Raw genomic sequence first — 11,998 nt, forward strand, 5'->3', positions numbered from 1 at the left:
ATGGATAGTTCTTTTGGTTTCAAGGGTTCCACTGCTTCCTCCTCTCGTTCCAGGCAGAGGCCACGATCTGCAGGTGCAAGGGCTAACTGTCCTTGTGGTCTTCCTCTCATTATTTACACTGCTGGTACTCGAGTGAACTCAGAAAGGAGGTTTTTGAGATGCAGAAATTGGCATATAAGTGTTGTATACTTTGATTTCAATCTTGGGTAACCGTTCTATTTGGATTTCAATTTTGGATAACCCTTCAATTTTTCTACACTTTCAGTTACCAGGCACATGTAATTTCTTTTTTTGGATTGATGATCCTGTTGATGAAAGACAACCCAGGCATGTAGAGGCTGATACTGACATTTCTGAGATTGACAATTCATCTAACTCTGTGCTTCCTGGACCTGATTTGAAGAAGAAGATGAAGAAGTTAAAGAAGAAGGTTGAAATTGAGACATTTCACAAGAATGTTGCACGGTTGATTGCTCTGATTTCTTGGATAGTCACAGTTCTGGTGTTTTTGTATGGCAAGAGTTTGAAGGGTTGAAGGGTTTCAAGGGTTTCAAGTTAATTCTGTTTTAGGGTGGTTGGTTTGTGTTAGGGAATGAATTTGGTTGTTTGTTCTAGGGGATGTATGTGGTTGTTTGTGGGATGAAATACTTGTTGTGTAGCATGAATTCAACTTAATGAAATGAAAGAAAAGTTGTTGTCTCTCATTTATGTCTCATTCCTACTTCCTTTACCATACACAGTTAACATTGAAAGAAAAATGATAGTATAAGGACTTAAACATGAAGTCAAACATGTAAGTAAAGATGCAAAACTTTAAACAGAAACAAGAGAAGGACTTTAACCTTGAATTTGAAGTGCAACATCAATACATAAGGAGGACTTAAACATGAACTTGTTGTTTGGACCATATAGTCACAACAAACAAAACAACATAAACAACATAAAAGCCTGTTTTAATAACTAACAAAAGCAAGTGGCTATAGTTTTGTGGTCCACAAATCCCCACTCCCTAAATATTACAAAAAAATTGACCCTAGTGGCCATGTGGTGCATCTGCTGCTTTTGACAAAAAAAGATTCCCACTCCATTAAAGTTGTCCCTCATCCAAATCACAGTCAAGTTGAACCTCCAAGGGTGTTGTCCATCACAACACTGCACTGTGTTGGAACATTTCCTCCACCTTCTTCTTCTATTATTTCCATTTGATGTCCTGCATCTGCTACAGAACCTGCTGGATCTGAGCTGCCAGGTTCAGGATTTTCAACCATAGAACATGAAGTAGTCGCCCCTCCATTGTCATGAATTAGTGCAGCTATATATTTGCTTTTAATGCAGCCATCATCAAAAGATCTAGGAATTTCAGGTACCTTTTCTTTCTGAAAAAATCATAAGGAAAAGTTTGCTATAATTTGTGTTCACAAAGTGAAATTAAAGCTTATTGGTTGATTATGGGTTTAGGAAATACCTGTTTTCCATTATTGTGAGGGACTTGGACAGTAGCAGAAGTTGGTTCCCTTATCACAATCCCAGGTAGAGAAATTGGTTCATTGGGGGGTTTTCTTTGGGTATTTCTTACAACTTGTCTTATAGTGACCATATTGCTTGCACACACTGCACCTCTTATTACCTTTTTTCTGTTTCAATACACAAGTTGCATTACATTCAAGAAATACAAAATTATGAACAAACAAAATTTAGTAGAGTTTAGTGTTAATACCACTTTCTTATTCTGACCAGTTGTTGGTTGGTGTGTTTCATCACATGGAGCTGGAGCTGCAGTGGCCTGTTGTGATTCAGTCTCCAACAATTTCTCCAGTACTGCATCCATCTGGGCATCAAGCTCTGCTGCATCTATCTCTATCTCTTCTTCAATTGGGTTTTTGCAGCCTTTCTTATTGTGTCCATACTGGTTGCACCTGCTACACCTCACAAAAGCACCTCCTCTCTTCAACTTGTTTGGATTAGGGTCATCATATGGGTCCCTCCTTCTCAATTTTTTGGGCCTCCCTGCACCTCTCTTAAACAGTGGTGGCAGAATGCACTCAGGGTCATTTGGTGTCACAATCCACTGGTCAGGGCCAGGAAGTGGAGTGATTTCATGCTCATAAGTAGCCTTGAAAGCACCTCTTTTGTAACAATCATCAACATAGCTCTTTGGATCATAACCCTTGAAGTTAATTCCACACACTGCATGCCTGCAAGGAAAGCCATTGATCTCCCAGAATTTGCAGCTGCATTTCCTGTCCCTCAAGCTTACAACATGCCTCTGCAAAGTGTGAGCATGACGAACTTCAAACTTCTCATTTCCCACTTGCCTAGGAATCCAGTTCTTGCTCTTTCCCACCTCAAATCCTATTCTTTTAAGTGGCTTTGGCATAATCTGACCTGTCCAGTTGTTAAGCTTCTCCATCATCTTTGGAAACCTCCCCATGACATAGGTCCTAATCCACTCCATCATAGTGAGAATAGGTTTGTCTCTGGCCAAAATAATTGCAGCATTGAAGGACTCCGAGAGGTTGTTCATGATGACATCACACTTGGGCCAAATGCTAAATGCATGACTGCACCAAGAAGATGTTGGTTTCTCCATCAACCATTCAAAGGCAAGCAGATTCTTTTCCTTAATGAGCTGCATTTTCTCCCTCCATTCTTCTTCATATGTAGCTTTTGCGGCTGCCATCATCAGGTTCCTTAAAAGAACTCCACCACCAAACTTTGTCTTCAAATTTGCATACAGGTGTCTCACACACAGCCTATGATCACAACCTTGGAGCAACTCTTCTTTGAAGACTTCCATCAAACCCTGTGATGATAACATAACACAAGCCAGACAATTAGATTATCACCATGACATTGTAATATTTGTAAGTGAAAGAATATATATATATATTTACCTTTTGTTGGTCTGAGATAAAGCACCATCTACTTGACCTTGTAGGGTCAATGTCATCCATCAACAGCTCCATAAACCACCTCCAACTGTCCTTGTTCTCTGATTCAACCACAGCAAAGGCAAGGGGGAAGTATTCCTCATTTGGATCACGAGCTACAGCTGACAAAAGGATCCCTCCATGTTTTGTTTTCAGATGACATCCATCCAAGCCAATAAATGGCCTACATCCCCCCAGAAACCCTCTCTTACACCCTTCTAAGCACATATAAAATCTGAGGAACCTAGGATGCAAGCTAGCTCTTGGTGTCACAAAGTTAATTTTGCATGTGTTACCTGCATCCCTCCTTCTCAACTCATTGCTGAATCTCCAAAGCAAAGTATATTGCATTTCAGCAGCTCCATCAACCTCCTCAGTTGCCAACTTCTTACCTTTCCAAGCTCTGTATCTGGTAATTCCAATTCCCAGATTTACCCTGAAATCATCAACAATCTCATTTGTGCTAATTTTGTTTACAGTCCTGATTTTGTTCAACAAATTTTTCTTCACCCATCTAACATTGGCAGACTTATTATCAAAAACCCTTGCACATGTGTGCTCTCCCTTAAGAGTTTTGATTCTATAAGTCTGTTTGTTTCCAACTTTGCTACATAAGATCACAAATGGACAGCCATCACTCAAGCATACAACCCTGCATCTCTTACTGTCATTCTTCTTGAATTTATATTCCCTGTTATTTTTCATACAGTAGTCAGTGAGGGCTTCCTTGAACTGTGTAAGTGATATAAACTCCATACCCAATGTGAATTTGAAATCTAGGCCCATGTCATCCTCATTGAATCTTTCAAACCTTCTCCTAGGAATCCCTTCCTGCTCACTATCAGTGGGGACACTTTCAAGGTCCTCACTCTCATAGCCTCCACATAAATCTGTCTCATCTCTCTTTTCCCCATCATCATTATCTGCTGCAGTTTGTTGAAGCATTTGAGTAATGTGCTCATTCAATAGGGACTCAGCCTGAGCAAATCCTGGGTTTGTAACTTCCTCCCCTTTTGCTAAATCCCTTTCTTCTTCACTATCATCGACCCTATCAACTTCAGAAACATCAGAATCATCATTTTCTTCTTCCTGGTTATCCTCACCAGCTTTATCACCATCTACCCCATCTACTACTTCAGGAACTGCAACTTTAGGGTCCACAACATTAGGGATAACGGGTTCAGGAATCACAGCTTCAAGGAGAACAGGTTCAGGGAGAACAGTTTCATTTTGTAGCATTGCAACTTCATTAGGAAATTGCTCATCATCAGATAACTCTACAACTTCAGGAGGTCCCTTATTTGTTCCTTGTCTCACCATTGCTTGAAACCTACCTGACTTTCTCACCCTTAGTTTTTGTACCTTAACATTCTTGTTGGCATCTTTCTTCTTTTCCTTTAATGCAGTAGGTAGAGTGGGAGGGTCTTTGGATAGATTGTCCACAAATATAACACCTTCATGGTCATTTCCAACTGCATATTTAGCAAATTCCTTGGCATCCATATCTGTTGTGTAATTCCTGAAAACATGCCAGTCAACATCCTCATCAGGAAGCCACAGTAAATCAAACTCTTTGTAGCCAAGACCTTTGACAATTTCCACAGTCTTAGAGTAGGACCATTTAGACTCATCAAGATCATGGAACTCACTTTTGGCACCACCGAAGTAATGCCAGTAAGGACTACTTCCAAACCAACCACCATGTCGCACAACCAGTGTAAAAACCATCCTGAGAAATCACAAATTTATCAACCACATAAAACAACAGTGAAGCATGCTAATATAGCAACCCTCATACCCATCCCTGCACCCTAAGTCATTGTAGACGAAAACCCTAAGCATGCTAATATAGGACCATATGCCATTATCGAAGAACCCAGGAAAACCATAAACCCAAAACAACGAACCAAAAACCCCAAACCCAAAACCACATGTCATTATTGAAGAGGAGAGGAAGAACGAAACTTACTTTGAAGAAGCACAATGAGCGGCGAGCCGGAGCAAGAGAACCGGCGAGAACACGAACGATGACGGAGAATTCGATGGTAGACGATGGTAGGGGAAGAACCCTGCTACTTCAGATTGGGATTGGGTTGATTTGGGGGTAGGGTTGATTTGGTGTGAATTGGGTTAAGTTTGGGGGGGGGAATTAGTTTTTGGTTAATTAAGTTAGGGTTAATTAGAAATAGGTTAATTAGGTTTAAAATTCTGAGTTGTAATTTGATTTTTATTTTTTATTTATTTTTTAATGCCACGTGGGTTCATTAATCCTAGTCACCAAGCCACACATGCACTCGCCGGAGCTCCGCCCTCCGGCGAGGGCTTGCTCCAACCACTTTTCAAACAAGAGGACTTCAGACAAATTTTTTTCCGGGGAGGGACCTACCTCAGACGGCGAGACAAAGACAGAGACTAATATAACAGTTAACCCTAATAAAAAATGTATCAGATTTATATGTGAATAAAAAACACATTTAAAATTGATCATTATATTAAATTTAATTTCTTTACATTTTCATAAATGAGTCTATATTTTTAAATAAGTAAAATTAATTTAAATTTTATTAATTAGCCTATTTTATTATTTTGAAGATAGCCTATATTTTAAATAAAATTATGCAATTAACCAATTGGTTTTCCCTTAGTTGTGACACGTGATAATTAACAATAAAAGATAACTAAATTAAGAATATTATTATTTCAAAATTACTTTATATTTAAATTATAAATTATTATATAAGTAGATAAGTAGTTTTAAATAATAAGATATGAAAATAGAAAATTAATCTATTACTATTAAAACATCAATATTTATAATCAAAAGTTTTCACTTAGCTGTGACACGTGATAAATAATAAAAATTAACTAAATTAAAAATATTATTATTTCAAAAATACTTTATATTTAAATTATTATATAAGTAGATAAATAATTTTTAAATAATAGGATATGAAAATATTAAATTAGTCTATTATTATTATTAATAAATCAATATTTGTAAGTGAGTAGTCTATTTTACTATTTATGAATAATAATTTTATTTATTTTTTATTTTAGTTAAATTAATATTTTTCTATTTATTAGTTAATATTATTATAAGTTATAAATTATATAATATTAAAATAAATTAATTTGGAGTTAGGATATTGAAAGAAAATATATAACTGGTATCCTATCCTGTTCTATCCTAGCTCCCCCCTTAGGATAACATTTACACATGATTGACAGGATATGATAGGAGACAGGATAGTGTTATCCTATCCTGCTGGCGCAACAAACAACAGATAACAACAGGATATGATTATTATCCTGTCCTATCATATCCTGTCTTGACCACCAAACGGGCCCTTAAGTATATATAACGCGTGTTCAAGATCCAAATCGTTCATCGCACAAGATAGTCCTGCCAAAGATTATTTCAACCTCTATTTTTATTACACTCATGGAAATACTACATATGATCCCATCTTTCGGATCCCCTGTCAGGGGTGGAGGCAGAAATTTTATTAGGGGCTAACGAAGATTTAAAGGAATGTAATTTATAAGAAAATTTTACTTATTCTCACAAAGCATGTGCAAAAAGTTCATATATAACTAGCAATATTTATAGGCATAATAAATATATAATTAGTTTGAGTACAAGAGATACTAACAAGCTCATAAGCATTCTGACAAGAACAAAAAGTCAGACTTGACAAAAAACATTAGTTGGGTGTGCCCTCTCAAAATGTAGTACAAAAAGTAGCTCACTGTAAGTTCATAGCAGATAATCACAGAGAATAACCACAAAATATCTCTTCCATACCAAAAACATTACTAGCACAAAAGTCTCATCTTATAGATGACGATGAAACCTGAAAACTATAAACAAGTTATTAAATATATTTAAACTTAATATCGTCAAACATATAAGAATGTCAAACATATATACCTTCGAACTTGAAGACTGAAGTTGTGCTCGTCGTTGTTTCATAGAGTAAAAATCATCAATTATCATATATGTAGTATATTTTTCAGCAATTTCCTTTTCAATATAAACAATCATGTAATCAGTGAGAAAATCATCTTCCATCAACTATTCTCCTCACGAATGCGTACTATTTGTAGTTCTTTTGATTGGCTGCATTTTGCTCAAACCATGATGTGCAACCATATGGACCAACATCTGGAGCAACATGGTGGAATTACATATGTTGCTTGTTCAGTCGTTAAAGTCAAGCTTGTTGTGAGGTTGCTAACTGTATGGTGATTCAGAAGTTTTTATCCTATGCTGTGCGTTTTATCTTCTGAAGGCGTGTTTGTTTTAATCTTGGCTGAAGTAACAAGATTGATAGCGTGTGGACCAAGTCTATCTCAAATTCTGTTTTACTTGGTTCTGTTATTTTATCCTGGTAAGATTTGATTCCATGAAGATTCTTTCCAGAAGTGCTGTTGTGGACTCTATGACGTTCGGCCCATTGAAGATCCAAGCCTCACGTGAACGTCTATATAAAGGAGTTTATAAACCCTAGCAAAATAGGGATTCTGAGCGTGATATACTGATCTTAGGGTTTATTATTTGAGTCCTGTTGTGAGTGTTGTACCAACTTAGTGCTTTAGTTCATCAAAGTACTGAGTTGAATTTGTTTTAGTTGAGTTGTAATCTCATCAAACTGTTTTTGATAAACATGTCTTGATCACTGTGGCAGTGATTGTTAGGAGTTAGAGAAAGTTTTCTCATAGCTTAGAGGAGAAGGGCTAAGCTTGATTCACTTGTGTAATAGTGGTGAACATATAAGAGGCTCTATACTAAGGGGGAGTACTTAGGTATAGGAGGGACTTTTATGTGACCTGAGAACTATTATTTGATAGTGAATTGACTCCTGGATTGGTATCCTCCAGACGTAGGTGATGTTCACCGAACTGGGTTAACAACTCCTTGTGTTTTAACTGTTTGTTTATTTTTGATACTCTGATTGTGTTTTGTTGTGCTACACATTGTTGCAACATTGTGTATCACATCTGTCCTAGGTGAATACGAATTTCAATTGGCATCAGAGCAGGCACCCTGTTCTGGTTGGGTGAGCTCCAGGGAAGACTGTTTCGGTTCCAATGGACAACTCAAAGGAAGGTGGTTCTGTGAATAGACCACCTATTCTGGATGGCACCAACTACGACTACTGGAAGGCGCGTATGATTGCGTTTCTTAAATCAATTGACAGCAAGACCTGGAAGGCTATTGTCAAAGGTTGGAAACATCCGGTCAATATACCCAAGGAAGGGTCATCTGTTGGTGAGTTGAAACCTGAGGATGAATGGAATAAAGAAGAGGATGAGGAAGCGTTGGGCAACTCTAAAGCGTTGAATGCTATATTCAATGGAGTGGATAAAAATATGTTCCGATTGATCAACACTTGCACTGTGGCAAAGGATGCTTGGGAGATTCTCAAGACTGCTCATGAAGGGACTTCCAGAGTTAGAATGTCGAGGCTTCAAATTCTAACAACTCAGTTTGAGAACTTAAAGATGAAGGAAGATGAGACCATTTCTGATTTTCATATGAGACTGCGTGATATGGCAAACTCCTCATTCGCTTTAGGGGAACAAATGTCAGAGGAGAAGCTTGTGAGAAAGATTCTCAGATCTCTTCCCAAGAAGTTCGACATGAAAGTAACTGCTATTGAAGAAGCTCAAGACATAAGCAGTATCAAGGTGGATGAGCTTATTGGATCTTTGATGACTTTTGAAATGACTCAGAATGATAGACCTGAGAAAAGAAATAAAAGCATTGCTCTTGTCTCAAGCACAGATTTAGATGATGATATGTCTGACAATGAAACTAATGAAAGCATATCTGAAGCCATTGCTTTTCTGGGAAGAAAATTCAACAAGGTTTTGAAGAGGCTGGATAAACGATCAAGGCCAAATGTGCAAGACAAACGACCTGACAACTTCAAGAATCAGCAATTTCAAAGAAAAATGAAAGATGAAGACAAGGCAGGAAATGGCCGAGGAGTTCAATGTCATGAATGTGAGGGTTTTGGCCACATCAGGGCTGAATGTGCCACATACTTAAAGAAACAGAAGAAAGGAATGGTCACCACTTGGTCTGATGATGAATCTGATACTGAAGGTGAAGATGTAACAGCAAACAAAGTAACATCATTCATGGTTAGATGTGATTCAGATGATGGAGACAGTGACAAGGAAATCTCCGATGAAGAACTTGCTGAAGCCTATAAACTTCTCTACACTAAGTGGAAAGAAGCATGTATCTATGGTCAGCAACAAAAGAAGCAAGTCCTTGACCTTCAAGCTGAGAAGAAGAAGCTAACTGAAGAAGTTGCCTTATTGAACTCAAAAATGGAAGGAATGACCAAGTCCATTCGCATGATGAGCAAAAGCACTGATATTCTGGATGAAATTCTTGATGTGGGAAAAAGTGCAGGTGATAAGACTGGGATAGGATTTGATTATCGTGCTGTTAACAAGGCAAGTCAGAACATGACCAAGGAACATGTGCAGATTGGAAGGCAATCAAATGTTAAAATGTGGAACCACAGGCCCCAGCAATCGGTTACACATTCGTATGCTCAAGTCAGGAACTATCAAAATTCAACTTGGAGATGTCATTACTGTGGCAGATTTGGTCACATTAGACCATATTGCTTCAAGCTGTATGGATATCCTATGCTTCAAGGTGTATCACGAGAAGATGAAAAGAAAAGTCCAGACAAAAGAAAGTGGAAGCCTAAGGTTAATTTTACTGCTCTCATTGCTCACACCTCTCTGCGCGCATCATCAAAAGAAGACTGGTACTTTGATAGTGGGTGTTCCAGACACATGACAGGAGTAAAAAGTTATCTTGAGAAAGTGAAACCACATGCTAAGAGCTTTGTTACTTTTGGGGATGGAGCCAAAGGAAAGATCAGAGGAATTGGAAAATTGTCTGACACAGGATCTCCAAACCTTGATGATGTCTTGCTAGTTGAAGGGTTAACTGCAAACTTGATCAGCATAAGTCAACTTTGTGACCAAGGCTTGAAGGTGGTGTTCAAACAGTCTGGGTGTGTTGTCAAAAATAAGAACAAGGATGTGCTGATGAGAGGAGCTAGATCAAAGGACAACTGCTACATGTGGACCTCTGAAACAACATCTTTGTCTGCTCTATGTTTGATGTCTAAAGAAGATGAAGTTAGAATCTGGCACCAAAAGTTAGGTCATCTGAATCTTAAGAGTATGAAAAGGATTGTTGCTGAGGAAGTAGTTAGAGGGATACCAAAGTTGAACATCCAAGAAGGAAAGGTTTGTGGTGAATGTCAGATTGGGAAGCAAGTCAAAATGTCTCACCAGAAGTTACAACATCTGACTACATCAAAAGTGCTTGAACTACTGCACATGGATTTGATGGGGCCAATGCAAGTGGAAAGTCTGGGAGGAAAAAGGTACGTTTTTGTTTGTGTAGATGATTTTTCCAGGTTCACTTGGGTAGAATTTCTGAAGGAGAAGTCAGACACCTTTGAAGTGTTCAAAGAACTATGTCTCCAAGTGCAAAGGGAAAAAGGGAGTGGGATTGTCAAAATACGAAGTGATCATGGAAAAGAGTTTGAAAATGGTCAATTCTCTGAGTTTTGCTCATCTGAAGGAATCAAACATGAATTCTCTGCTCCTATCACTCCTCAGCAAAATGGAGTGGTTGAAAGGAAGAACAGGACATTGCAAGAATCTGCTAGAGCTATGTTGCATGCAAAAAATCTACCATATCATTTTTGGGCTGAAGCCATCAACACTGCCTGCTACATTCACAATCGTGTCACTATTCGTCAAGGAGACACAGCCACTCAGTATGAACTATGGAAAGGAAAGAAACCTACAGTGAAGTATTTCCATGTTTTTGGGAGCAAGTGCTACATTCTGACTGACAGAGAACATAGGAGAAAACTGGATCCTAAAAGTGAAGTTGGAATATTTCTGGGGTATTCTGGAAACAGCAGAGCTTACAGAGTTCATAATATCCGCACGAGAGTCATGATGGAATCCATTAATGTTGTTGTTGATGATACATCCAATGAGAGAACGGAACAAGCACATGATGAAGATGATCTACCATATGAGTGTACTGATGGGGAACCAGATGAGCCAGCAATTCAATTCCAAAATGAACAAGAAGACACTGTCTCTCAACTGCCTTTAGCTACCAAAGAACCCTCTATTAGAATTCAGAAGATACATCCAAAAGAAAATATCATTGGTGATCTGAATGATGGGGTTATTACAAGGTCAAGGGATCTAGTTTCTAATGCATGCTTCATATCAAAAATAGAACCAAAGAATGTCAAAGAAGCTCTGACTGATGAGTTCTGGATTCAATCCATGCAAGAGGAACTGGGACAGTTCAAGAGAAATGAAGTGTGGGAATTGGTTCCAAGACCTGATGATGCAAATGTTGTGGGAACTAAGTGGATATTCAGGAACAAGTCTGATGAAAGTGGTAATGTGACAAGGAACAAATCTCGTCTAGTTGCTCAGGGATACTCTCAAATAGAAGGGGTAGACTTTGATGAAACATTTGCTCCTGTTGCTCGTCTTGAATCTATCAGATTATTGTTAGGAGTAGCATGTGTGCTAAAATTCAGACTATATCAGATGGACGTCAAGAGTGCATTCTTGAATGGTTACCTGGATGAAGAAGTCTATGTGGAACAACCTAAAGGGTTTGTAGATCCAAGTTTTCCAGATCATGTGTACAGATTGAAAAAGGCTCTGTATGGCTTAAAACAAGCACCTAGAGCCTGGTATGAAAGATTAACAGAGTTTCTGATCAACAATGGTTATGACAAAGGTGGCATTGACAAAACCTTGTTTGTTAAGAAAAATGGCAGTGAACTCATGGTAGCTCAAATTTATGTTGATGACATCGTGTTTGGTGGCATGTCGAACCATATGGTGGAACAATTTGTTGAACAAATGAAATCTGAGTTTGAAATGAGTCTTGTAGGCGAATTAACTTACTTTCTGGGACTTCAGGTAAAACAGATGGAAGATACCTTATTCATCACACAAAGTAAGTATGCCAAGGGAATTGTTAA

The 11,998-nt window shown here is 38.1% G+C and overlaps 2 protein-coding genes across 2 annotated transcripts; one reads left to right on the plus strand and one right to left on the minus strand.

The window, feature by feature from the left end:
• Positions 1–535, plus strand: LOC130732409 (uncharacterized protein At4g04775-like). The gene is made up of 2 exons (XM_057584464.1): positions 1–183; positions 266–535. The coding sequence occupies exons 1-2, from the start codon at positions 1–3 to the stop codon at positions 533–535; spliced, it is 453 nt and encodes a 150-aa protein (XP_057440447.1).
• Positions 536–1,465: 930 nt separating this feature from the next.
• LOC130734375 (uncharacterized) lies at positions 1,466–5,070 on the minus strand. The gene is made up of 3 exons (XM_057586749.1): positions 2,895–5,070; positions 1,718–2,803; positions 1,466–1,634 (listed from the first exon to the last, which is right to left on the minus strand). Exons 1-3 carry the CDS (start codon positions 4,656–4,658, stop codon positions 1,545–1,547), a joined length of 2,940 nt encoding a protein of 979 aa, XP_057442732.1. The 5' UTR covers positions 4,659–5,070; the 3' UTR covers positions 1,466–1,544.
• Positions 5,071–11,998: the final 6,928 nt, after the last annotated feature.

The sequence above is a fragment of the Lotus japonicus genome, chromosome 1 (genome assembly GCF_012489685.1).
Source record: "Lotus japonicus ecotype B-129 chromosome 1, LjGifu_v1.2".
NCBI classification, from domain to species: Eukaryota; Viridiplantae; Streptophyta; class Magnoliopsida; order Fabales; family Fabaceae; genus Lotus; species Lotus japonicus.